The sequence below is a fragment of the Eschrichtius robustus genome, chromosome 21 (assembly GCF_028021215.1).
Source record: "Eschrichtius robustus isolate mEscRob2 chromosome 21, mEscRob2.pri, whole genome shotgun sequence".
Classification (NCBI taxonomy): domain Eukaryota; kingdom Metazoa; phylum Chordata; class Mammalia; order Artiodactyla; family Eschrichtiidae; genus Eschrichtius; species Eschrichtius robustus.
This window is the reverse complement of record NC_090844.1, coordinates 35275401-35303319: the sequence shown is the minus strand read 5'-3', so window position 1 is coordinate 35303319 and position 27919 is coordinate 35275401. Positions and strand designations below refer to the sequence as shown.

The window sequence follows — 27919 nt, the reverse complement described above, 5'->3', positions numbered from 1 at the left end:
TGGGTAAGGACCCTAGATTAACAGAAGCTGTTTAACCAGCACTTTTGGACCGAGGGCTCTGGATTTTTACCTCATTCATCTGTTACGTGGGAGATTAAATGTATTCAAAAGCAGAAGAGAGGGGTTTTTCTTACCAGAAGAAATGAACAAGCATGTATTTAATGAGTACATATCTGAGGCATTTTCTACTAGTGAGGAAGCTGGCGGTACTGCCCGCTCCCTCTGGTTCGCAAGCTGCAGGTGAACGACGAGGTGGGTGGTTCCTCCATAGGTGCAGCTTGGAGGGTGGTCAGAGGTACTGGGGGCAGAAGTCGTCTGAGTAGGTCCGTATGGTCTGAATATAAACAAGTCCCTCTGTTTTGAGTCTTTGGTAAATGGTAATAGGATGACAATCAAAGGATAAGATGCCGAGATTGAGTGCACTTTTTGTATTTATTTTCAGGCTTTGTTACCAATTTTGTATTACGAGCACAAGATCAGAATGCTAATTATTATTCAAACAGCTGAAGCAGTGCACTGGTCAAATTTTGTCCACACTTGCTTTTGTAAATAAAGTTTTATTGCCTCGCAGGCGTGCTCATCAGTTTCTGTATTAGTTATGGCTGCTTTCGGGCTACAGCTGCAGGGCTGAATAGTTGTGACAGATACAGCGTGATTCGCAAAGCTGAACTCTTTACTATCTGGTCCTTTACAGAAAGAGTTTGCTAACCTCTGTTCTAAAGCAATAAGGAGCTAAAGGAGTTTAAAACTAGTACCAGCTTAAAGCTATGGCACCTGTTGAAGGGAGATCAAAGGGAATAAAATAATTCAATATCCTAAATGTAAGTGAAATAGAAATCTCTCGACTCCAATGCATTGCAATATCCTTTTCATCTCTGCTTAGGAGTAAGGAGCGTGAGTTATTAGAATTCATGTCCTCTGCCCAGTGGATAGGTTTTAACATCTCTGCAAGTAGCCACCCCCTGGGTGTGGACCTTTTTCAAGTTTCCTAGATGATTCTGACATGCAGCCAGGATTGAGAATGATTGTTTGGGAAAGTGGCGGCCGCCCCAGGGGCTGCCCGAGGGAGGGCTTGGTTGCAGCCAGCTGCCTCCTTTCGAGGTATTTTGAAGTAGAGATCCAGGTGATTCGAAAGCCCAGCCAGGACTGAGACGTCAGCCCTGTTGGCTCTGGCACCTTCCGAGGACATCAGAAGGTGATCAGATGTCTGATAGATACGTGTAACCAACTTTACACGAGTCTGATGGACGAGTGAAGGCCAGTTGAGACAGTGTTATGGGAAATACCCTTTCCAGTAACCGGAGCGCCCAGGATTCTATCAAGGCAGTCTCCGCCGTATCACGTGACCTGGCAAGCTGAATTCGCAATCAGAAGGTTGTGTGGTGAGCGAAGAATGAATCTGAACGAGAAAAGTAAAATCATTTGAGGGGCAGGGATGGCTTGGAAAATTTCCAGAGATAAAACTACCCGTGATGGGGACTTCGTTCTGGAGCCTGAGGCAGCCTTTAAAGCAGTGCTGCGGAAACTTCCGCGAATGCATTGGAGCGCCATTCTCTGTGTTGATTCCTCTTTCTGTTCACTGGCGACACTGCAGTGTTGATGTCACTGATGCCGTGGGGTGTGTCCTGCCCCTTCCAGGGCGTTGCTCTAGGAATGCCCTGCCCTCTGCCACCAGCCTGAGCTGATTTCCCACGGCTGCCTGCAGCCCCACCGTCCAGATGAAGTTCCTCATCACCCACTGTCCCAGCCTGGTACCCAAGCTGGCTCTTACTTCTAACTTTGTTTTGATGACTTACTGCCCCACAGCCAGATGGGGGCGCAGTTTACCCTTTGTCTTCACGCCCATTATTCTCTTAGGTTTGGCCTTCCCTCCATCCTCCTTCCTACTTCCTCAGACCCCCTACCTGTGCATCCCCACCCAGGTCCCCACTCTGGAGCTCATCCTGACCTGTCCCCATACACCCCTGCAGCATCTCTTATCTGTGGCACTTGGCTTATGATTTGCCTGTTTACATTTCTTTCTGCTGTCCTCACTAGATTATAAGCTGCTTAGTAGTACTGTGTCGCATGCTTCTGAAACTCCAGCTCTTGGCACTGGGCCTCACTCAGTTTTAAAATGTTCAGTGTTCGTTCATCAGGAGAAGGACAATGCCAGGTGTGTAGTAGATTTGTACACATTGTAATCTATATAAAACGCATATACGAAGCTTTATTTAAATACCATTTTTATCATTCTCTTAAGATGCTAAAGCTTTTATTCAAATGCATCTTATCTTTGAATAATATAATAACCATTGTTATTAACATGAGTTATGTCATTTAATATTCACAGCAACCTGATGAGATTAACTGAAGCTTAGTATGAAAAACTCTGTGGAATAAAAATCAGATATTGAGAACTGATTTGTACTGTTATCTACATCAGTGGCTTCTATATTAACCCCATTTCTTAGATGAAGAAACGGAGGCTTAGAGAGGTTGTTACTCAGGCTGCCACCCCGGCCCAGGGGGACAGCCAGATCTGAACCTCGTCTGTAACTCCTGGACTCCTAGTCTTAACATTGCACCAAATTCTCACTCCAAAAACCGATAATTGTTCATTGAGAATAATAAGATTTGAAACCAGTTTAAATGAAATTTATTTCATTTGGCTATCAGCATTGTGATCAAACTGTTCTAAATCTAGCTAATGTATATATTTTAAGAATACCTTGAAAAACCCCAGTTTAGTGACTAGCATGCAGTGTCTGTGTCTCTCGGTTTACGCTTACTCTGTCGAGCTTTACGTCTCAGTTGATTGCTGTAGAGCAGTGTTTTGCAAACTACAGTTTGTGATTCATTAGAGGGTTGTGAAATTGATTTAGTGGGTTACGTGCAGTGTTTTTAAAAAATCAAAATAGAATAGAAGATTATCAGAATACATCCCAAGTATTAAAGATAAATATTGCTTCATGAAACTTTGATTTCAGACTGTGTGTGTGTGTGTCTGTGTGTGCGCACGTGTGTGCGTGTGCTGTGTCATGATGTATAATATATTCTTTTGAAAGGGTAAGGGTTGTGGTCAAAATATTTAGAAGCCACTGACGTAGATAACAGTACAAATCAGTTCTCAATATCTGATTTTTATTCCACAGAGTTTTTCATACTAAGCTTCAGTTAATCTCAGATTACACCCTAGCTCAGTGGTTCTCAAATATAAATGTACTTTGAATAACCTGGGGTGCTTTTTAAAATACAGATTCCTGAGATCCAGCCCCAGAACTTCTGAGTCATTAGGCCTGAGATGAAGCCTGGGAACCAACACTGAGAATGAGCTCAACCTGTGATGCTGATATGGGTGGTCCATGGCCCACATTTTGAGGAATTCTGGCCTAGATGGACATTTGCTTGGAGCTATGTATTAGGAAATTTAAAAAAATTCATACTGGTTGGTGGATTTGCATGAGTTATAATTTACTGCGTGGTATCTTCATCTTTGTCCACTCGTGAGGACACAAAGGCATCTTTCAGTAGAATCACCTGTGACATTGAAGCACCAGAACTGAGATACTGCCGTGTCCTGCGAGTATGTGCCTGAGAGGGGGTTTTGTGTGTGCGTGTGTTGCCAGGAACATGCCCTGTTGCCATGGTGTTGTCCACATTTCATGCCTCTTTGAAGCGATTTGCTTGACTTGTACCCTCAGGAACATTTTATCAGGACATCCCAAAGGAAAATTGGGGGGAAAGTTGTCTGAAATTTGAGAATTGTTGCTTTGTTTTAATAGTTTTTCATAAACAAGGATGTTTTAGATAAGAATGTCATCTGCTAAAATGAAAAAAGCTACACAGTGAATTCCTTCCTAGAAGATAAAGAGTCTTGGACCCTGGGAAGCACCTCACAGGTGAAGGCAGCACCTAGGCCTGTGGCCGTCTCACTGGGCATCTGCCAGAGAAGGGGCTAAGCATGACTCTGCTTGGTGACCAGCTCTTTGTGGAGATGTGCCTGTATTTTTAGGTATTCCAAGTTGTTCTTTGGGGGATTCAAACATGGCATATAGATTACAGTATTGTGACAGTGTTAAATTTCTTGAGTGTGATTATTACATTGTTATAATGTTATAAAGGAGAGTGTCCTGGTTCTTGGGGAGTACTTATCTTTGAAAGTGAAGTTGCCATGATGTCTGTAACCTCAAATGGTTCAGAGGAAGGAAGGAAGGAAGGGAGGGAGGGAGGGGGGAAATATGGCAAAACTTTAACACTTGGTGAATCTGGGTGATGGTATATGGGTACTTTACTATGGTTACAACACTTCTAAAGGTTTAAGTATTTTCCAAGTAAAAAATTGGGGGAAAATATATTATGGAAAAAATTAAATGATATTAAGTTCATACAATGGAATATAATGCAACAGTTAAAAAAAAGGTGATATCAGTAAAAATGGTGGAATAAAGAGCTTGCAAAATTCTCCTCCATAAAAGCAGTGAGAAAATTACTAAAAATTCTCAGAATCAACTTTTTTAAGAACTATGGAAAATAAAGTTTGCAACAGTCTGGAAAGTGTTTATCCAAACGACTGAATTTTGGTGTGAACAGGGAGCTTTGCGAACTTTAACTTGCCCCATTTCACCCCCGCCCCCAGCTCTTCAATAGCCTTGAGGACCGGCAGCCCACAAGAATCACAGCCGGGCAGCCACTGGGGGCTGGGATGGGGCTGGAGCTCCTTGAAAGCATTATTCTCAGAGAACTGTCATTATTGGACCTGCCTGCGGATTTCTTTGGAAGACCCTGCTCACAAGGTTGTCTTCATTTGACCTGACTCAGAGGCCTCCCCGTGGAACTTTTTATCCAGGGGTATTTGACAAAAAACAATTATAGGAAGTCTTTAACTTTATGGCTGCCTGAGGTGTAGATAAGAGTTGGGGCAAACAGTAGACTAACCAAAAAGCTCAGAAGGTGAATCTGAGGAGTGAGATCTCCAAAGGGGCTTTGAAAGCTCCAGCACATTCCTGGGGATCCAGAGGCTATGCTATACTTAGGAAAGACCTGAGCAGGCCCTTACTTTTTACCTCTGATTGATCTTGAGGCTCTGTGCAAGAAGGAAGTAAAGACTCAAGTAAGTTGTTACCTGCTTGGTTGTGTGTTGATGACATGCCCCACCATGCTCACAGAGTCCCCACCATGCACACAGAGTCCCCTGGCAAAGACTGGGAGACTTACTGGTTCCAGACATTTAAGGAAATCCCTGCTTAATCATTAGCTTACCACTAAGTGGTCACACACAAGAGTACACTTTACAGAATTAGTTCAGGAAGTAACTAAACAAACAAACAACAAAAAGCAACAATAGCAAAACCCTGAGGGGGGTGGAGATTCTGATTTCCAGGGCTGCCACATTACATTATTTAAAATGTTTAGCTTTAAACAAAAAATTATGAGGCATGCAAAGAAACAAGAAAATATGGCTCATGCACAGAGAACAAAATCAATCATTAGAATTGTTCCTGAGGAAGCACAGGTGTTGTACTTACTAGACAAAGACATTAAGTCAACTGTATTAAATATGGTCAAAGAATTAAAAGAGACCATGTTTAAAAAACTAGAAAAGTATGAGAACCATGTCTCACCAAATATAGAGAGATCAGTTATAAAAAGAACCAAACAGAAAGTCCGGAGTTGAAAAGTACAATATTTAAAATAAAAAAATTCACTGTGGGGCCTCAACATCAGGTTTGAACAGGCAGAAGAAAGAATCAGTGAACTTTAAAATAGGTCAATTGATATGATATAGTTTGAGAAACAAAAATAAAAAAGAATGAAGTAACTGAGAAAACCTCAGAGACCTGCAGGATACCCTCAAGCATGCCAACATAGACACAGTGGGAGTCCCAGGATAGGAGAGAGAGAAAGAGGCAGGAAAAAATATCTGAAGAAATAATGGCCCCAGACTCCCTGTATTTGATGAAAACATTAATCTACACATCCAAGAAGCTCAAAAACTCCAAACAGGAAAACTCAAAGAAATGCACATTAGACATATCATAGTCAAATGGTTGAAAAACAAAGAGAGAAAGAATTTGTATTACTGAGTCCAAGCTCATACTGCTTACTGCACAACAGGCCAATAAATCAGAGACAAATTGTTGGGGCAAGGAAGGAATAACGACTTTATTTGGAAAGCCAGCAGACCTAGAAGATGATGGACTAGAGTCCTAAAGAACCATCTTTCCTGAGTTAGAATTCAGGTTCCTTTTATACTAAAAGGGGAGGGGGGGGGTGGTTAGTTGTTGCAAACTTCTTGGTGCTGGAATCCTTTGTTCTTGCAGCTGTCCACGTAGGTCAGGTAGGTCAGGTAACGATGTTCCTGTAAACCTCCAACAAGACAAATGTTGTTCTCTGTTCTGCAACTTTTTATCTCTATATGAATGGAAAAGAGTTATACCTTTAAAGGTCAGAGCCTTGAGAATGGGCTACCCTGTATATTTCAGGCTATAGGCAACATATTTAACTTCTAGCAAAAGCAGTAGAATACAAAGGTTAAAGTAAAAGAAACAGATCCAATGTGGAGTCAGATTTGTTCTTCCCTATTACATAAGCAGCAAGAGTGAAAGCAACTCATCAGGTCCATGGGATCCTTAATAAGATGGAAAGTGGGGTGGCATATTCAAAGTGCTGAAAGTAAAGTGCTGTCAACCAAGAATTCAATATTCCGCAAAACCATCCATCAAAATTGAAAGAGAAATTAAGACATCCTCAGTTAAGAACTGAAAGACTTTATCACTAGTAAACCTGCCCCACAAGAAATAATGAAAGGAGTCCTTGAGGCTGACATGAAACGACACTGGACACAAACTCAAATCCATGTGAAGAAATACAGAGGGCCAGTAAAAGTTACTACATAGGGAAATACGAGACACAGTATAAATGTATTTTTTGCTTATGCTTTTTTCCTATCTGATGTAAAAGTAAAAAGATAACTGCATAAAGCAGTAACTATAAATCTGTATTGATAGACACACAACTGATTTTTTTATATGTTATTTTGTTTCCTGCAACTTTACTGAATTCATTTATTAGTTAAAATGGTTTTTTTGTGAAGTCATTAGGGTTTTCTATAGATAGTATCATGCCATCTGCAAATAGTGACAGTTTTACTTCTTCCTTTCCAATTTGGATGCATTTTATTTCCTTTTGTTGCTTAATTGATCTGGCTAGGACTTCCAATACTGTACTGTATAAAAGTGGCAAGAGTGGACATCCTTGTCTTGTTCCTGATCTTAGAGGAAAAGCTTTTAAATTTTTACTGTTGAGTATGATGTTAGCTGTGGACTTATAATATGTGGCCTTTATTATGTTTAGGTACATTCCTTCTATTCCTAATTTGTTGAGAGTTTCTATCATAAGAGGATGTTTGAATTTTGTTTAAATTTTTTCTGCATCTATTGAAATAATAATATGATTTTTATTCTTCATTCTGTTAATGTGATGTATAACATTTTCAAATTTGCAGATGTTGAACCACCCTTGCATCCCAGGGATGGATCTCTCTTGATCATGGCATATGATCATTTTAATGAACTCTTGAATTCAATTTGCTAGTATCTTGTTGAAGATTTTGCATTATGTTCAGGGATATTGGCCTGTAATTTTCTTTTCTTGTTGTGTTTTTGTTTGACTTTGGAATCAGGGTAATGCTGGCCTCATGAAATGAGTTTGGAAGTGTTCCTTCCTCTTCAATATTTTGGAAGAATTTGAGAAGGATTGGAATTACTTCTTTAAATGTTTGGTAGAATTCATCTGTAAAGCCATCTAACCCTGGGCTTTTATATGTTGGGAGGTTTTTGATTACTGATTCAATCTCCTTGTTCATTATTGGTCTGTTCAGATTTTCTATTACTTCATGATTCAGTCTTGAGTGTTGTGTGTTTCTAGGAATTTATCCATTTTTACTAAGTTATCTAATTTGTCAGCATGTAATTGTTCATAGTTGTCTCTCACAATATCAGTGAGAGACAACTATGGTTGGTATCAGTTGTAATGTCTCCTTTTTTTGTTTATAATTTTATTAATTTGAGTCATCTCTCTTATTTTTCTAGATAATGAGCTAAAGGTTTGTCAATTTTATTTATCTTTTCAAAAGAAACTTGCTAAAACAATTGTATAAGCAGGCTTGTATATAAGCTCAGAAACTAGAAAACTCTAAATTGTTTAAAATGCCTACTATGAACAACTGGCTGAGAATATGTTTAGCCTTAAATTATTTACTGTATTCAGATCCCTTTAGTAAGTAGAACTCATAAGAAATGTCAATATTCAGGGCTGTTAGATTTAAATTTTTAAGTTATACATCAAATATAATATTTCTATGTAAATTTTTAAAGGTTTTTTCTTTTTTTTTATGAAGGGCTCTTGTGGGAAGTGTCACATTAAGAGGATTTCCTTGCAGGGGTGGGAGGAAATTTGTATTAGAGTAAATCACGTTAGACAGCAAGATCTTTTATCATTTTTAAGCCCGCAGTTCTGGGAAATGCAAGTCAATTAGAGAAATTAAATCTCTGGTTGAAACAGTGGCTTCCTCAGGTCATATTAACCTCTGTCAGCATGACTACATATAACCTGGAGGAGACCCCACGCATCACACTTATTATATAAAGGAAAGGAACTGAATGAGAGACCCAAGAGTTTCATCAGTTGATAATACAATTCAAGAAGAAAAGAGAAGAAATAATTATAAGTAATCCTGGGGCCGTTTGGAACTGCAGACTCTGATGCATAACAGGAAATTACATAGTAGAGAGTGTAATGCCCACATTCTACCGTGAAAAAGCCCATTCCTCACGAGGCCATTGCTCTAGACATGCAGCTAAGTATTACATTTCTTTGTATGGCTAGATTAAATATTTCAAACCAAATTGCATTTTATTTTCCTCAGCTCTCTTTTTTCCCGTTACTTACATATTTGTCATCTTCTTAAAAGCTTGGTTTGTGCCTGTCCTTGGGAACGTGTTGGTTGGAGCCTCTTTCTGATGGGGGAGGCAGGCTTAGGATGTGTGAGGGCCTCTCCAGTGCCCACCTGAGGGGATGAGGTGGCGTCTTGGGGTAGCATCTCCCACAGTAACAGGTCTGAGATGCACTCTGTGTTTTCCATTGACTCATCTATTGATTCACCCAGTGTTTATTGACCTGCACTGTGTCCCCGTGGGCGCCACTTACTGCACAGCGCTGATAATCTCTGAAGATAGAGATAAGAAAATAAGGCAGTCCCTGTCCTTCAGGGTTTAGAGGACAGACCAGGTGGTCCAGTGCACAGGGCACGAGAATGCACTGGGCCCAGGAAAACGGAGGCGGGACTGGCCCAAACGCCTGGGGGCTCAGAGAGGGCACCTTGGTCCACAGGAGGGTGAAAGGCAGTGACACTCGATGTGGGCCGTGAGGATTGGGTGGGATCTTCACTGGAGTCAGGGGAGGAGGTGGATTCCGGGGAGGGACCACTGAGCTGACACAGGAGGCCCCAGTGTGTCCACGCTCTTGGTGCCCATCTTCCGGCTGGTCGCCGCGGAGGGGATGGGGATGAACAGAGAACTAAACAGGGCCCCTGCCCGTGTAGCTCTGCGGCCTGCATCTGGGGTTGTGGCCCTGTGGTCGTGTCATGCACATTCCCAAACCCACGACCCCACGGGCCAGTCAGTGTTCTGTGTTGAAATGTGTCCTTGCTTCTGCACAGCCTCTTAGTATGCTGTCCACGTGCTGCTGGGCAGGGCGCTCGGGCCCAGCGAGCGAGTCCCTCTGCGGGAAGGTCCGGGGCCCGGTTATCCTGCAGAAGCTGGTGTCCCTTCATCCCGTGCACCCTGTGCTCCGGAGCTGGTGCTGATGAGTCTGAGATGGGAGGGGGCGTCCCACTCCCAGCCCAGAGGCTTCGCGGTGTGTTCACCTCGCCATTCTGGAGAAGAGGGGAGGGAAGTTGTTCTGATTTGGTTTCTGGTGTCTCCAGCTCAGCCCTCTTTCTCAGCAGAGATCACGTGCCAATTATCAGAGGTCCTTCCTGACAGCAAGAGAGGAGAAGGAGGGGTCCTGGTTAATTATAGGGGGTGCTGGGCTGAGTGATCAGGAGGAGGGCAGCACCGATATCCACCTTCAGACAGACGTGTAACTGAGCACAGTGACCTGGCCGCCCCACTGGGAACCACGGCTGGTGACAGAGTTACCCTGCGCCTCTCCAGTGCCCAGGACCGGCCGATGGGGCTTCCCGGCCAGCAGGGACTCCGTCCCCACCCTGCCTCGGCACGCAGTCTTGTCCAGGTCCCTCATGTCCCCTGCCGGCCGGCGTTGGTCAGGGTGGATGGGAAGCCAGGGTTCTGTGGGGCGTGGGAAGCAGAGACGGCCGGGGCCCGTGGGGCAGAGGGGCCGCTGTGTGGACACCGAGTGGCAGGGGCTGTGTCCTGGGGCTTTGCGTCCGGCCTGTGGGCGCGCTGGAGAGTGGGTTTAAAGTGCACATTCAGGTTGGGTGGTGCCGTGGGTGTAACGTGGCTAGTCTCATCCTCGTCGGGAGGTTGGACGAAGAGAGAGGAGGCAGATTGCGTGTGCATCCGGCCGTGGGCCTGGCACCCGTTCCCCGAGATCTCTTCCTCTACAGACCACACACTGAAGCATGGAGGCCGATGTTCTAAGACTTTAAAATAAATTCTTCTACATCAAGGTCATCTCAAGCACTGGGATAGTGAGCTGTCCCAGCCCCCTTTCCCAGGGACGGTGACCAACAGGCAAGCTCCCTCCCCTGCCCTCCCCTCCCCCGCCCCTCCCCCACCCCTTCCCTCCTTCCTCCCCTCCCCTCCCCTCCCAGCCTCCCCTCCTCTCCCCCTCTCCTCCCCTCCCTTTCTCCCACCCCCACCCACTGCAGAAGGGCAGAGAAGAGCAGTCCATCAGCAGAGTTCAGACCAGGGCTTGGGGAATTGGGGGACAGAACAAACGAGACTAAGCTCTGTGTGGGGTACGTGTGTTCCCCAAATCACCACTCTCCCCGGACCTGTAGCACTCTGCTGCCTCCCTACCACTCACTCAGCCCCCTGGCTGGTCATGCCTTCGATACTGTTAGTTCAGTTTCTAATGCTGCCTGTATTCTTATTTAAGTATTAAACATGACTTCACTTTGTATAAATGTTTGATATTCTACACAGTAAATAGCAAATATACTATTTGTGTGTAAATATTTGATATGTCAACACAAATGGACTGTAAGCTGTTTGGGACAAAAGTCCTGCTTGTCTTTTTTTTTTTTTTTTTTAATTTATTTATTTTTGGCTGCGTTGGGTCTTCATTTCTGTGCGAGGGCTTTCTCTAGTTGCGGCAAGCGGGGGCCACTCTTCATCGCAGTGCACGGGGCCTCTCACTGTCGCGGCCTCTCTTGTTGCGGAGCACAGGCTCCAGACGCGCAGGCTCAGTAGTTGTGGCTCACGGGCCCAGTTGCTCCGCGGCATGTGGGATCTTCCCAGACCAGGGCTCGAACCCGCGTCCCCTGCAATGGCAGGCGGATTCTTAACCACTGTGCCACCAGGGAAGCCCCCTGCTTGTCTTTAACACAGTGAATTAAGGATCTGCCTTCCCCTACTCTTGGCGAAAGTTTCTTGCCATCGTTCAAATGTGAAGCATTTTTCTATTTGCAGTCTCTAATGATAGACCCTGGGAAACCTCTGGGAGGAGCCACCTGAGTCATGAGTCAGATACACGTGAACAAGGATTGGGTGCTTGGGCATGTAAGCCCTCCCTGCCCTGGAAATTAGTCCCTGTGGTCTCACAGAGTATGAACTGTGAGACAGCTGAGAAAAGAGACCTGCTACAGCTGTGAGAGAAAGCCGGGCCACTGGGCGGTGGACAAGTTCTGTGAGGCTAGCTTAGATGAAGGTGAAAACCCAGGCATCTCCCAAGGGTAGAACTTTCCTGAGAACTGATCAAGTAGGGCAGGGGGAAGTGGGCTGTAGAAACCTCCAGGGGATGCAGAGGTGCTGCAAGGGTCTCACTCCACCTGGGCGTCTTCTTTGGAGACAAGGGGGCAGCGCTGTCCCTACCAGGGAAGGCTGCGGCATGACCCCCAGGCGACTCACAGGAAATAGGAACCGGGGCCCGCCTACCCAGAGAGAAGAGTCAAAACGGAGTTCTGAAAGAGTAGAATCGGGTAGAGCAGCGCTGAGCTGAATCATCCAACAGTAGAACCTTAGCATGTAAAGGGCCTGAGGTCTGTACCGTGAGGCTTTGCAGCGAAGAAACTGAGACCAGAGAAGTGAAGTGACTGCCCGAAATAATGAGAGGCAGTGCTGGATTGCAGTCATTCATCTATGGACACGTTTAGTCACCAGCATCCGTTGGGTACCCAGTGGGGCCGGGCAGCCCCAGGCCCTGGACCTGGGCTCCTGGCTTACACTCCAGTGCTCCTCCAGGCACCGGGCCTTCTGCCTTAATCTGAGAAGCATGTTTGGCCTCAGACTCAGACAAGCTTGGGCCCAGATTCCCAGGATAAAAAACCCAAGCTCATTGCCAGGTCTGAAAGGAGGTGACAAGTCAAAGAAGGGGTAGCAGAACTAGTTCCACTGATTAAACTACCAGATACATTTGAAAAGTTTACGACTGTATTTGTGTTGACCTTTACCCAAGATAGTTACAGACTTTAAACAATGGAGGTGGGTTTTGAACCTCTTTTGAGGCATCAGGATTAGAGAGAATCGGGGGATGGGTTAGGCTGGGTTGGGGGAGGGCTCTGAGCTGGGGACGAGGAAGCCATCAGGACAGGAAGGGTGTGTCATGGGAGAGGGGCTGGCCAGATGCCAGGCCTGTACAAGTGGAGTTGGGAGTCCAGTAGGACCCAGAGTGGGTCTCTGTCTGGGAGAAGACAGTCCCTGTCCCACTAGGTACTAGATGAATTCCTGGAACTTTTGCTCACGACGAGCCACATCTCAGAAGGTTCTGGGAGCAAGCAGCCAAGTGCAGAAGCACCTGGACTCCATTACCTCAGCCCGTGCTGGTAACAGACTGGCGGATGCTTTCTTGCTGCGCGTTATACTCTTAGCGTCGCTTACCACGCTGATCACTCTGAGAGCAGTTAAGGAAGGTGTCGTTTTTTCTGTCTTGCTGATGAGGCAGCCGAGGCTCCGGGAGATTAATGGGTTTGCCTAGATCACAGCGTTAATCCACAGGGGAGCCAGGTCCCAAACGTCCTCATCTTCTGAATCCAAGTGTCATTTCCTTACTGTGCTCGGCTGTTTTACCTTCGGGTGGGGAAGGGATCCAGGTGTAAGCGTGTCTGGGGATAGACGTACACCCGGACCACCCTGCCGGGTTCCTGGAGGGAATCCCGTTGAGAAGCTGCTCAGTGGGGCCATTGCAGTGTGGCTTTATTTCCTTGGCCAGTGGTTTCATTGGCTCCAGAGGCATTGGGATTGTCCCCGGTTCTGTCACCTGGTCTTCACTGGCTCACATTCTCCCCCTCATGAGGAGCACACGTTAGCCGTGACAGTAGTTTTCAATACGGGGAAATTGCTAGAAAAAGAAAAAATAAATTGGTGCTAAAACTTCTCGAAGTGTCCTTGGTGCCCTTAATCCCAGTGCCCTCGGGTCACAGAAGACACGTGGTGAGATGTTGTGGGCCTCGGTTGTGTGTTTTCCAGGGGAATCCCCCGGCAGCAAGCCCGGGCACCTGAGTGACTGTGTGTGGTCTCACCTTTCAGAGCCGCCAACTTCAGGAACTTCACCTTCATCCAGCTGAATGGGGAGTTCTCTCGGGGAAAGGGGCTGGACGTGGGCGCCCGCTCCTGGACGGGCCGCAACGTGCTGCTCTTCTTCTGCGACGTGGACATCTACTTCACCTCCGAGCTCCTCAACACCTGCAGGCTGAACACGCAGCCAGGTGGGGCTCCCCTCCTGAGCAACCCCTCAGCTCGCCCCGACCACCCGCTCCTGGATCTGCCTCGTTTACCCCGCTGACAAAGACAAGGATGCGGTCTGGTTTGATTCCTCCTTTGGTGTGGTGCTGTGGGCCTGTCAGCCACCATAGCTCTGGGACTCTTGGTCCCAAGTTCGTGTGTACAGCCCCTTTTCCATTCTCCCCTAGGAGGTCAGCTTTCGGGGATGACCCGGGAGCAGGTGTGGTGGGGAGGACTTGGGCCTGGGAGGCGCTGCTGAAACCAAAGGGAAGGAGTGGCTATGGGTGGTTACCAGGGCAGGAGGGGCTCCAGACAGAAAGAACCCACAGTATGAAAATTGTTCTCATAGCTTTGACTCAGCGGCAAGGCTGATACTCAGCTGATAACCACTGGAATGGCCATGTCCGTTGTTCAGATACTGAAATTCTTCTGTGAAAATTGGTAAAGAGCAGCTACCCGGGGCTCCCAAAGTCTTTTCCTGCTGCCCAAGGTCACCCTGGCTGACTGCCCCATGAGCCAGCAGTTAAAGGGTTAAGGTCTGACAGGACGGGGGCACTGGGGCCCTCTTTCACACCCACTCCCACTAGGTGTGCCCAGTGCCAGGTCCACTGGCCCTCAGAGCTTGGAACGTTACCCCTGTGCTGGGAATTCGGGAATCCGAGTGTGTCCATCTGGTCTACCTGCCACAGTACTGCTAAGGTCTGTGTCAGAGCCCAGTGGAGGGAAAAGGGAAGGTGGACGCAGATCTCTAGGGTGTTTCTGACGGTCGCATATAAATGAACAAACCTAACAGCTTTATCTGTCGCTTAGCGCATATGTTTGTTTTCTGGTTTGCAGGGAAGAAGGTATTTTATCCGGTCCTTTTCAGTCAGTACAATCCTGGCATAATATACGGCCATCATGACTCGATCCCTCCCTTAGAAAAGCAGCTGGTGAGTACTCCCCCTGAGGGGCCTTGGTGGGGCTCTGTTTCATGTCTTTCATCACCAGGGGCACCTGACCATGAGTGGAGGTGAGTGGAAACCTGTGGATTGCTTCCCAGAGTAATTTGTAAGTGTGACAGGTGTTCTGGCCTTTGTTCCCAGCGCCTCGTTGATTAAAAGTGCTTGCAGTATTTAAAAGTGGAAAATAAATAGGAACAGTACCTTACAGAAAGGTAATTTCATAGTTTTCTTCTACGGTTTTGGAAACCAGTATTATTGCATTATGGTTGCAGCACATTTCCCCTTTATTATTACAATCCTATGAGGTAAGAAAGGTGAGATTTAGGTTCCCATCTGACGGGTGGAAAACGGAAGTCAGGAAGAGGTGGCTGACCCCCCCCCAGGCACACAGTGGGGCAGGGGCCAGGTCCCTGCTCTCCGTCACCATTCCCACATTAGCATCAGAAGTGTCACCAGCAAGGTGGCTTTCACAGGAATATGGGAGGGACTTCTGTGCTAAGACCCCAGCCGCACAGGTGATGGGTAGGGGACCCACACAGGCTCTCTGTAAGCTGAGATGTCTTCGCTGGTCCATTCAGCAGAGAGTGCAGGCAATAGGAGGACGGGGTGAAGCCAGCAGAAGGTCCCTGTGCCGCTGGAAGGTGTGCCTCTCCGAGGCAAAATGTCCCACTGTTGTCATCGCCAAGCTGGGCCGTGATCTTCTGTAGAGACGCCAGCGGGGCTTATCTGAAGCTGTTGCCAGCTCAGGCTGAGCCTTGGGGGCGGCGGTGGGAATTGCCTCAAGCGGCTCTCTCTCCTGTTGAGGTGGCGAAGCCGTGTTTCTTTGCCTCTCAGGGTGGAGAAAGGAAGCCGCTGTCTGACCATGAGGAGGTGATGGGACTCAGTCTCTCATGTTTCCCTGCAGTGGGAAAGTAAACTGATTTTCATTGAAAATGTGTTCTATGGAATTATTTGGGAAGGCTGATTCTGTGTTGAAGCTTCCAGAAGTAGGAAAACCTGTTCTCTCCCACCCCATCTTGGGTCCCCATCTGGCAGCTGATGTAATGACCTTTTCCAGCCTGGGTTCCTCTAGGCTGCACCAGGTTCATTTCTCACCATGTCCTAGCGTGGTTTCACTTGCGGCGTGAGGCGCACAGCACAGTAATAACACCATTCTCTCTTCCCCCAGCGAAATTGTAATACCGCACGTTCGTTGTGTATCTGTATGTACTGTGTGTATGCGTGTGCTTTATACATAAACACAGTAAGGGTTTTTCACTCCTACTTAGAGGTGATATCACTCCTGTTGAGATGGAAAAACTTCATGTTTCCTTTCCATAGAGTTCTAAGCTTCTAATAGGGCTTTGGGGGGGGGGGGGATGGGATGCAGGATTTATTTTCTTTCAACCAATCAGAATAAAAGTTCCTTTGATTTTAAATAAAGTACTGCTTTACATTTGACACTGAATAGGATTAATGTTTCAACTTCAAACCAAGACCTTATTTGCTTTCAAGGAATTCATTTCACAATTTAAAAGTTTTATCGTTTTATTGCCATTCCTGCAGGGAAGCTCAAGGTCTGGCATGGTCCAGCCAGCTTCTCAGGTCCTCAGAATTAGTGGTCAAGTCAGAAACAGAACTCAGATTGCTGTGTCCACAGCTCCGAGGCCTCTGAGTTATCCTGCAACCTTTACCAGTCGCCTCCGAATACAACTGAGACCTTCCATAGAGCACACAGGTCTGGTATTATAGGAGTCAGTATTTATGGCTATTTATCCCAGAAACAGCAATTGTCTCTGAGACAAAGGGGTCTCCGTCAAAAAAGAAAAGCATCCATTATGTTCTTACTGGTTGAGCCGTTTCTGGAGCACTTGCTGCCCATAGAGAGCTAGTTGGGGAGCAGTTTCCTGTGCTTGGCAGGGATGCCCCAGATCATTTCACTCACTCACTTCTCTCTCCTAGACTCGCCCAGGGTCACACAGCCAGCTAGAGCTCAGGCCCAGACCGGGATTCCCTCATCCAGCGTGGCAGAGACAGATTTGCTTAAGATCTAGGTGAGAGCGGAAAAAGAGAGGAAATGACCAGAGGAGAGCCTCAAACACCAGAAGTTAATATGGTGGAGAGAGAACATGCGGGTGCAGAGAAGGTATAAAATAACAGGTAGTGATTGGAGGTGGGTGAATTAGGAGAGACTTCCTGCCAGGGGTTCCTTTTGGCTCAGTCTTGAAAGATACGACACATATATGTTAATAAATTCTTAGAGCCTTCACTGGAGTGCATCAGTATCAAGGTGAAGGGAAAGCCCAGGTCCGGAATGCGGCTGTGACAGACGACTGCCATGTGCAAATGGGAGACCTGGCCAGCAGCCCTGCAAATACGACCTTCACAGTCAGCGTACCACTTATTACTTCTGGCTGTTGCCACTGACAGTTGATAACGTTTGCCTGCAGATAGAGGCGAGAAACCAAATTTATGGGGATTTTTTGTGTGTTCAGCTTACTTCTTTCTTTACATTTGAGTACAGACCGTTAGTAATCAGTAGTAAGTGACATCATGGGATTTCATACGAATATTTAATTTGTAGAGTTTTAAACCTGAGGTGAAACTTGCTGATGCTTTAACGTAGAAACAGCCTTACGAGAAAGGACTAACCCTCATTTACGTAACTGCTAACTTTAGACATCCCCTCTCTTGGTTCGAGCCTTGTCAGTTCCTGCTGAGGCCACTGCAGGAGCCATCTAGATCCATCTCTCCCTCACACTCCAGTCTCTCCTTCACCCTCGGCCAGAGACGCATTTCCAAAACACAGATTAATTCCACTAAAACAAACCTTTGAAGGCATAAAGCCAGTGGTGTGCTCAGAAGTGTTTAAAGCCCACTCTCCGAAGGGGGAAGGAGCTGGCTCCCAGCGTTGGCTGTCTATCTTTGGGGCGTCAGTCCTCCCGCGGGGCCTGGTTCAGGCTCCCCCCCGTGACGTCTCTGGACAGAGCTGGGAAGAGACTTCCTTGCCCAGGCGGTGAGCTGGTCCTGGCCGTGCCAGCTCAGCCCTGAATCCTGATTCCTTGGGGGATGAACTGCCCTCCACAATCTGACTCGTACTGATCACCGAGGAAATGTCTGCAAACCCGACCCCAGCACCTGGGCTTGGCGCCAGCCGGGGCACCCCTGCCCCGTGTCTCCGGAGCTGCCCTCCCCCGAGGGCCATCTCCTCTCCGGGGCTGACGCCCACAGTGCCTGGCCGCTCCCCCTGCCATGTGGTCCTGCCCTCACTGTCTGACGACTGGTCAGCGTACGCCTGGTCCGCGGGCCCTGTCCTCAACTCTCTCTCGTTACACCCTTCTCTCTCCTTTAGTCCAAAGAGTACTTCACCACTGACCTGCATTTCAGTTTAAACTTCTAAAATGTGCTGGCTGGGCCTGGTCCATCCTTTTAGTCTGTTTCTGTTTGTTCAGGAAGCAGACATTCGCTGAGAACAGAAGTCACATTAACAGATGCCATGTCCGTGGCCTTTGGGCAGCCGGCACTCTGCCCACGTTGTCCCGTGTAACACTCAGTAAGGTGAAAAGGAGTGCTACGCTCATGTCACGGGTGAGAACGTTGAAGCTCAGAGGCATGTGTCACTTGCTCAGACGCCCTCGGCGCTGGGTGGCAGGTCGGGAACTCTCATGATGGGACCAGACTGCGGCAGCTGGGGGCAGGGGCACGTTCTCCACCTCCGCGTGCTTCCAGAGGGCAGAGGGTCTGACTTTGGCTTACAGGCTCCCTGGGCAGAGTCCTGGTCCAGCACGATGCCCTTCAGAAGGCACTTCATTTTTTTTTTTTTTTAATTTATTTTTGGTTGTGTTGGGTCTCTGTTGCCGCGTGCGGGCTTTCTCTAGCTGCGGCGAGTGGGGGCTGCTCTTCATTGCCGTGCGCAGTCTTCTTATTGCCGTGGCTTCTCTTGTTGCAGAGCACAGGCTCCAGGTGCACAAGCTTCAGTAGTTGTGGCATGTGGGCTCAGTAGTTGTGGCACATGGGCTCAGTAGTTGTGGCTTGTGGGCTCTAGAGCACAGGCTCAGTAGTTGTGGCACACGGGCTCAGTTGCTCTGCGGCATGTGGGATCTTCCCAGACCAGGCCTCGAACCCGTGTCCCCTGCATTGGCAGGCGGATCCTGAACCACTGTGCCACCAGGGAAGTCCCAACACTTCACTTTTTCATGCAGATGCCGATGAAAGAAGACTTGTAGAAAAGTGTGGGTTAGTACAAATCCTGGAGGAGGTGGCAATTGAGTCCATTCTTAGACCAATTCTTTGAAAGCTGTGGCTTGAGAAACACCTCATTTGTCAAGAAATGGACACCGTCACGGCCAGCCTGGTGCTGGTCTGGGCTCGTCCTCGACTGGCTGAGTGATTGTGGGCAGGTCATGCTGCCTCCCAGCCCGAGGCCCGTGCACACCACATGCAGCCCCTGGGATCCTGCGTATGTGACCCCTGAGCCTCAGGGCCCAGGCCACGCGGGGTGTACGGGGGGGCGGCAGCCCGGCCTCGGGACCCCTGCAGCCCAGGTTGTCTGCCGCTCACCGCGTAACTGCATGGCCCGGTACACGGTGAAATCACAGGCCCTCGGTACTCAGGATGTACTAAGACTTCAAGGCAGCAACAGCAGAGCCTGACACCAGGCACGAGGCCTGTAAACCCGGGGCCCATGGGGTTTCTGGTGACGTGAGGCAGGCCAAACGCAGCCTCGGTTCCTGGGAGACTCTCTCTGGTTTAGAGGAAATACTCTGCCTGAGGATTTGTAACTGATTTTATCTTCCGGCCCAGATTGCTTCCCCGGCATTTGCCAAGTCAGCCACGTGGAGCCCCACAGGCGCAGCTGCACCTGTGCGGCCTCAGGGAGGAGGCTTCCCACATCTGTGGGGAGAGGCGCTGATTTCTGCTTTGGTCCTGATAGGAAGTGATCACTCCCATCACGTGACCTCCCCCAGAGCGCGTGTCTGGGGGCTCCCCGAGGGAGGGCGGGCCTGCCCACTGTCCAGTTGTCCGGTTGTGGTGTGTCGTGCCGGGCAGAGCCTGCTGGGATCCGGGTGCAGAGGGTGCTGGGGGTCGGGAGGGGGCATGGTCATGAGGACACAACACTGGAGGCAGAGGGGTGAGATCCAGGGCAGGGGGATGGTCCTCTTACAGTATCCTCTCCATCTCCTCCACGGTAGTAGACATCACCCGCGTGTGTAGCTCCGTATAGAAGCTTGGGGCAGAGGTTCTAAGAAGTCGAGCCGTCTTGCTTAGAGCCCAGGAAGGGGAAAGCGTTTCTGCCTGTGGGTCCAGAGCCCCGGGTTCTGAGAGCTTCCTCAGTGGACTCCGAGGCCTGGGCTGAGCCCCTCGCTGCTGAGAATTCCCTACCCCAGCCGTCTCGTTTCCACTGGCCGGGAGCTCCTCACTCGTTCCTTGGAGAAGGAGTGACTGAGTGCCTGCTGGGTGCTGGACCGTGATCGGACCTGCACCTCCAGCCTGAACGAGACCAAGGCCCTGAGCTTACGTTCACCAGTGGTGGTGGGTGAGGACAGCAGACGGAAACAGCCCCTGGACAGAAGAGTTTCAGAGAGCCCTCACGTTACAGAGAAAATAAACCAGCTGATGTGACGTGACACTGGCGGGGGGTCAGGGTGACCGCTCTGAGCGGAGCCCGGTGGTGAGCAGGAGAGGGCGACCCCAGCCGGGCAGACTGCGGGTGTCCAGCCTTGGAGACCTGTGAGCTGGCACGTTCGAGGGGACAGGGGATGGACAGGGCAGGCAGGGGCGGGTCACGTGGGGCCTCTGCAGGCCGGATGTTCCTGTGGATTTTATTCTGATTGCCTGGGGGAGGGTGCAGTTAAACCACCGAGGGCTCGGAAGGGGGCTGTGCTGCGGCCTGCCGCACGCCCGAGGCCTCATGGGCTGTCGAGGGCACTGCTTCAGTTAGCGCCCAGCCCACCTGAGGGGCGTGGACTTGGCACGCGCGCCCGTCTTGCCCGCACGGTACATGCCAAGGGCACCACCAGATCTCTTCCCACCAAGGGCTGAATTTCGACGCGCTGTTCAGATACTGGCTTTTCATGACCCGCCAGCTTTAAAGCCCCCGTTAATAAGTGTTTGTGTAGCTCATTCCCCGCTCACAAGTCAGTTTGCCTCTGTCACACTGTCCCCAGGTGAGGGTCATACCTTGCCGGGCGCTGCGTCCACTCAGTGGGTCCTGGGAGGCTATCTCTGCAGTCCCTCTAGTGTTTCTTCCCAAGCGCTGGCCCACTGTTTTCCCTGTGTGGAGCTGTCTCTCTTAAATGCCAGGTAGACCGCTGCCAAATATTTGAAGTTCAAATGCTGCACGGCTCTTTGACTGCATTTTTTTAATATATAAATTTTATTTATTTTATTTATTTATTTTTGGCTGTGTTGGGTTTTCGTTGCCGCGCGTGGGCTTTCTCTAGTTGCGGCGAGCAGGGGCTACTCTTTGTTGCGGTGCACGGGCTTCTCATCGTGGTGGCTTCTCTTCTTGCGGAGCACGGGCTCTAGGTGCAAAGGCTTCAGTAGTTGTGGCACACGGGCTTCAGTAGTTGTGGCGTGTGGGCTCAGTAGTTGTGGCTCACGGGCTCTAGAGCACAGGCTCAGTAGCTGTGGCGCACAGGCTTAGCTGCTCCGCGGCACATGGGATCTTCCCGGACCAGGGCTCGAACCCGTGTCCCCTGCACTGGCAGGCGGATTCTCAACCGCTGCGCCACCAGGGGAGCCCTCTTCGACTGCATTTTTACCCAGGCCATGTCTGTGTCCTGGCCACCAGAAAGGACAGTGAGCCATCAGCTGTGGCAGAGACAGTGTACCTGCCATGACTGGGATGGAACAGAAAACATTTTAAAAAAATGACTCAGTGGAAATTTTTCCCGACTTCCCTGCCCTGTGAAATCTTTCCAGTTGATACTAATGACACTTGTGGCTGGGGAGCTACTGTACAGCAGGCCTTTGTTCTGGAGTCGAGGGGGAGAGACAGGCCTCTCCCGGCCCTTCTTCTCCTTGGTCTTGATTTGTGCTAACCATAGTGTAAGTGACATCCACGTGTAGGTTGTAGTGAAATAAGACGGTTTCATAGGTTGCAGAGTACAGGAAATGTTAAGTCCATCGCCGCTTCTGCAGGCCATTTGTCAAGTGTAGCTTAGCCTGTGGTACAGGTGCAGTGAGCCCTCGGGAAGGTGGAGGGCAGCGAGGGGGTGAGTATTTGCGTGTCAGGCTGGGAGAGCCCTTGGGGCGACTTGGCTCAATCTCTTCATTAAAGGAACAGAAACAGAGGGACTGAGGGGCCTGCCTGAGGCAGACACGCCAGCCAGAGGTCTCGCCGGGGCGGGGCGAGCTCTCTCCAGTTAGCGGGCCACGGGCCGGGCGCGGGGGCCCTGCTGCGGGGCCTCCTTTCCTCCTAACACCTACGCGAGCGACCAGGACAAATGCAGAAAAACAGCCATTAGGGTCGCAAACCCACTCCCAGGATTAGTGCAGCCAAAAATACGTAAACAACGAAAACCATTTTAAAATTAGTCTTGCGGCTCCAGCAAATACGTTAGAAACGTACTTGCAGAGTGAGACACGGGGCAGGGCCAGGCCCGGCTTTTCATAGCCGGTCCCTGCCCGGAGGCCCCGCACGTGCGCGGGGCGCAGCTGAGGTTAAAACGGGCCGCGGAGGAAGGGACACGGCGTGTCCTCAGGACCTGGCCTCTCGGCGCCCTTGTCCACGGCCAGCAGCGCAGCCTCGGGTTTTCTTTTCAGTCCCTGAGGGAGTCCGGTTCGCGCCCTGGGCCAGGGCGCCTGAATTCTAGGTGGTTCTCTCTCCTTCTCTCAGCTTCCTGAGCCCTTTGCTGGCCGCCCGCCTGGCCTGTGGGCCCCAGGCCTCCTTCTCGCCCGTGCAGGTGTCAGGCCAGATGTGTAGTGGCTTTTCCCTGGCACCGCCCCAAACTGGCTCCCAACCCCGGCCCCCGCTGCGCTGTCAGAGTGTGTGTGTGTGCGTGTGCGTGTGCGTGTGTGTGTGTGTTCAAGCCTCTGCCCTGGAAACATTCCGGCCACAGGTGCCCAAAATCACAGAGCCCCTTGGGGATGGGTGGCTTGCTGTGTCCTGACTGTCCTCCACGTCCCCACCCAGGGGGTGGCCGTGTGTCAGCGACGCGCCCCCCCGTGTGTGACACCCCCATCCGCGTCCACTCTGTCCTCCTCCCTCAAGTGACGGTGCCCTCCCTGCAGGTCATAAAGAAGGAAACTGGGTTCTGGAGAGACTTCGGGTTCGGGATGACCTGCCAGTACCGGTCCGACTTCATCAACATAGGTGAGCCCGGGGCCCTGGTCCCTAAGGAGGCCGCTCTCCGGCCATGGATGTGGGCGCTGGGCTGAGGGGGCTCGGGGCAGTGGGGACCCTGTCTTCTCCTTCAGCACCTCTCAGTGTCCCTGGGGGAGGACAGAATTGAGGGCAAAGTCAGGCTGTTGCATCAAGGCGGCTTCGAAGCAAGTTGTCCAGGGCCTCCCTCCAGCCGGGCCGGGCTCCTGTGTCCTCCACACAGAATGTCCTCCACGGAGAGGGGATCCACCAGAAAGAAGGGCAACACGGAGGACTGGGGAAAATCACACACAAGGAGGATCCCGGTTTCTCTCTGCTGAACCTGTGAAAATTCCAGATGTCACTTCAAGTCCGGAGTGCGCAGTCACTGTCAACAAGCACACATACGTGTACACAGATGCATGGACGTGTGCACACGCACACACACACGTACATGCACAAGCACACGCACACACACACACAGCTCCCAGAACACAGAGAGGAATGACCTTCTGCTTTCAGATGAGGGGCCGAGTCTCTCAGAGGCAGATGGACCTCACAGCCGTCGGGGGGCATAGTCAGGAGCAGCACCGAGGGTCTCCTGTCCCCTGGGAAATAGCACACCTACTCAGGTGCCTCTGGAGGGAATAGATCTGTGGGTTGTACACGACCGGGGATGAGTGAACAGGCCCAAGCCTTGACCTTGGGCCCAGAGGCTCGGGTGGACCCTGAGCAGGGTGGAGCTAGAGGCCCACCCTCACGTGGAGATTCCCACCCCTGCGTCCCCCTGGGGCCCCCCAGCCCCCTGTCTTGCTCTCTCCTGGCCCCCTCCCCTCCTGCCCAAGGCTTAGGGCTTCTCTCTGTAAGGTCAGTGAGTCGGTGCGAGGAGCCCGGTTTCTTCTGTTCAGAAGTGCGTTGGACAACGGGGAGTACAGGACCCTCGAAGAGATCACCAAGTTAGAAAGATTAAAAACCCAAACGTCTTGAAGTCAAGTCCTGTTAGAAGCAGCAGGACGTGGGGGACGTGGGTCTCTGAGTGGTGGGTTTGCTCAGGTTGCCAGCAACTCACCACGGGTGCTCCTTGATTTCTTTAAGAAGTCGTCCTAAATGATTATGTGCAAATCTAATTTCCAAAAGTGACGTATTTTTAAAATGTTCTGAAGGAAATTTCCATTTTGAGAAACTCTTGTTTCCTTGCTCTGTGTACCAGCAAAGGTGATTTTGAAATGATGTACGTTTATCAGTTTTGGAGTTATAACACACTGGATTTTCCTAACGATAGAGCATAGCTGTCACTGACAGCCGTGGGGGTGGCAGGCGGGAAGGGGGCTCCTGCTCAGAGCCTCTGGGTCACATCTGGACCCCCGTCGCTCTTTGCCATCCTCTGCATATTTGCAGGTGTCTCACTTGTACGCCTTCTATTTAATAAGTAGTAATGATACTGGTGATGAGAAATCCATCACAGCCAACCAAGCACTGCCCCTTACCCTACTGCCTCATCTGGTTATGGCACCTGCTGCATTTCAGGGTAAAGAAACTAAACTTAAGAGAGGGAAAGTGGCCGCCGGTATGATAACCAAGACTCGAATTCAGGCCGTGACTCAGGATCTTCCTGTCCCGCGTCCGGGGGCCGCACGGCAGCCGTGCTCACCGCCAGGGGTGCAGGCTGGGTTCCCCACTTCCCCCTCCAGTGGAGGTCTCCATCGGAGCAGCGTGGCCTGGGGACTGCAGGGAATCGGGGGCTGCGCGACAAAGACACTGAGTCACTTCTCCACAAAAGGTCCAAGAAATCTCCTCAGTGAGAAAGGAATGGGACGACAGAGAGGCCAGTGCTTGTTGGTTCTGTCTGGGACGCCGTGGCTTGAAGTGAAGAGAAGATGTGAGGCTGTCTCAGTTTTCAAAGGTGACCCTTCCTCACTGTGTGAAGGAGTCACTATAACGTGAAACGAGATTCTCTGAGTCAAACTTCAGAACTGTGAGGCCAGTCCCTTTAAAATGACTCCTTTCACCAGCCTGTGGAGGACACACAGCTTCGGGGACCCCCTTTAGTCGATAGGAGGAACAGTGCTTTTAGTGGGACATGAATTTTTCACACCGCAGGGCCCCGGTCTGTCCTCTGCAGTGGCAGGAGGAGGCCACATTCAAAGAATCCCACGAGGTTTCGTTCAGAGGTTTTGGTTGGGACGTTGGGACGCTGCGGCAGCCCTTGGTCTAAGGCTGGGGTATCGCTGACCCCAGAGCTGTTATAACTGCAGCCAGCCACGCTGCTGGGGGCTCCTGGGAGCAGGCGAGGCTGGGGTGCTGCGTGCAGTCACGCTGTCTCGGAGCTGGACCCGCTGCCGGCGAGGCCCTCTGTGTCTGGGGTGTCTGAGCCCTCTGACCCCGTTGGACGCTCGCCACTCGGCGGGGCGGGGAGACCTCCCCGAGACGCTCCTGCTTTCCACGCAGCGCTCTGTGCTGGCGCGGATCAGGGGGCCCCGGCAGCGTGTTCAGCAGTGTGTTCTCTCCCACAGGTGGGTTCGACCTGGACATCAAAGGCTGGGGCGGCGAGGACGTGCACCTTTACCGCAAGTACCTGCACAGCAACCTCATCGTGGTGCGGACGCCCGTGCGGGGCCTCTTCCACCTGTGGCACGAGAAGCGCTGCGTGGACGAGCTGACGCCCGAGCAGTACAAGATGTGCATGCAGTCCAAGGCCATGAACGAGGCGTCCCACGGGCAGCTGGGGATGCTGGTCTTCAGGCACGAGATAGAGGCCCACCTCCGCAAACAGAAACAGGAGACAGGGAGCCAAAACACATGAGCTCCCAGGGGCCCCTGTGGGGAGACGGTTTATTTATTTTCCTTTTGCAATTACCAAATGAATGGCTGCAACAAGGAAAAGATTGCCCTGAAGGGCAAGAAAAGAATTTGACTGATGAAAAGAATTTGATTAGTAAAGCAGGCGAGGGGAGAGCCTCCTGTTTCCCTCTGCCTGTTGAGCTTCTGCAACAGGAACCAAAACCCCTCAGCCTGGCCTGCAGAAACAGCCGAAACGCACCCGTCCGGTGTCTGACAAAGGCTGCCCGATTGTGAGATCGTGCGCCTAATGGTGTGTTTACAGCAAAGCAAGGGCTGTTTGTTTTCTATGCTTACTGAAATATTCATGAACGAAGACCAGTTTTGTAAAAAGTTCATTAGAATGGAAGGCCAGCACATCCCTCCCCATACGAGTGATTGTCAGCGGGGCTCTAGTGTCTGGGATGCTGAAATGTCAGGAGGCCGGTGAGGAGAGACCGTGTGAAATTCAAAGATACACTCATCGTGATCTTTGTGACTATATCAAGCAAAACCAAATGGACTAAAAACGAAAAAAAAAAACCCCATAGCTATTGTATCATCTCCGCCCAAGATTAACCAAAAATAACCTGCTCATCCATCTTTTTGGTTGTAGTTTTAACAATCTGTTAATTTTATTTAAAATGCACTTTTTTGGCTTATGAGTTATATTCTGCTTATTTAATTACCAGTTCGCAAGCCTTACTAAGAGAGCATAAGTTAGCTACCTTTTTACATTTTTTTGAGAAGATACTTTTAGCTGCATTATGAGAACTTTTCAGTTCAGAGCATCGGATTGTTACCCACATCCGAGGACGTGGCAGGCGCTGACCCTGCGGGCACTGGACGGCAGACGGTCATCGTGGGGAAGGCGTGGCCTGGGGCTGCTGGCCGAACGAGACGCACGGATACTTTATCTGAAGAGTATTTCCGGAGAGGAGCAACTGAACACTGGAGGGAAAGGAAAGTGTACTTTTTACCTTAACAGAAAAGGAAACATTCAGACTGGTGATAGAAGTCAGAAAACACATTTTCTCCTCAGGGGAACTGGGGACGACTTTCTTACCTGTTTAAATAAACCAAAGCAGACTGTGTGAACCAAACATTCTCTTTTCCAAGCAGGGTGCTGTTCCTGGCTTCTGGCTTCCACGAGAAGAAACGCAGGAAAATGTCTTTTGTGAAAGGTCACTCCATCTGCCAGCATCCAGCGGGACGGATGATTGTGCTGTGTGTTCACCCACCCCAGCCAAGGGGCAGTAACTAATTATTTTTTAAATTAAGCTGTTCTACCCAGTCAACCAAGATGCTTCTGAAAATCGCCTTTTATTATAGTTTCCAACTATATAAAAAAAAATAAACGCAGTTAACATTGAGTGGTTTCTACATTCATGTGAAAATTATTTATTAGCCAGCACCAGATGCATGAGCTAATTATCTCTCTGGGTCCTTGCCTTCTGTTTGCCGACAGTCGACTCATTGTTTAAAAGCTTCAGGAACATTCAAGCTGTTGGTGTGTTAAAAAAAAAAAAAAAAAAAAAAAAAAAAAAGCTTTGTATTGATTTGTACTGGTAGTTCATAAAATTTAATTAAAACCCAGGACATGAATGGAAGGTGGCATTGGACAACTAATAAAATGTGATTTGTGGGTACGATTTCTTCTTGGATTAAGAACACCACATCTTTAGTTTTTGGAGAACGGTTTTCTGTGTGTGTAGACCAGGGTTCCCTGGCTGTGGCCCTACAGCGTTTCAGGCTAGATATTCCCTGCTGGGGGCTGTCCTGTGCCCCCAGCATCCCTGGCCTCTCCCCCCTCGAAGCCAAGAGCATCTCTCACCCAGGGGGACATCTAAACTGGCTCCCGTCACCGCCAGGTGTCCCCTGGGGGGAACTGGTCTAGAGGGAGGAGAGAACCGTAGTGAAGAACCTGGCAGTTAATACAGTCCGCTCGTCCTTTTTGATTAGGAGACGTTGAGGAATGGTTTCCAGGA

General features: G+C 49.7%; 1 protein-coding gene across 11 annotated transcripts in view; it reads left to right on the top strand.

Annotated features, from left to right (window-relative positions):
• CSGALNACT1 (chondroitin sulfate N-acetylgalactosaminyltransferase 1) overlaps positions 1–27304 on the top strand; it is a 327171-nt gene extending 299867 nt beyond the window's left edge. For all 11 annotated transcript variants that reach the window (XM_068531929.1, XM_068531930.1, XM_068531928.1 and 8 more), the window contains 4 exons: positions 13692–13870; positions 14724–14818; positions 23045–23126; positions 25628–27304. In XM_068531929.1, the coding sequence (XP_068388030.1) occupies positions 13692–13870; positions 14724–14818; positions 23045–23126; positions 25628–25917 (646 nt within the window). In that variant the 3' untranslated portion in view covers positions 25918–27304. The remainder of the gene's footprint in view (positions 1–13691; positions 13871–14723; positions 14819–23044; positions 23127–25627) is intronic.
• Positions 27305–27919: the final 615 nt, after the last annotated feature.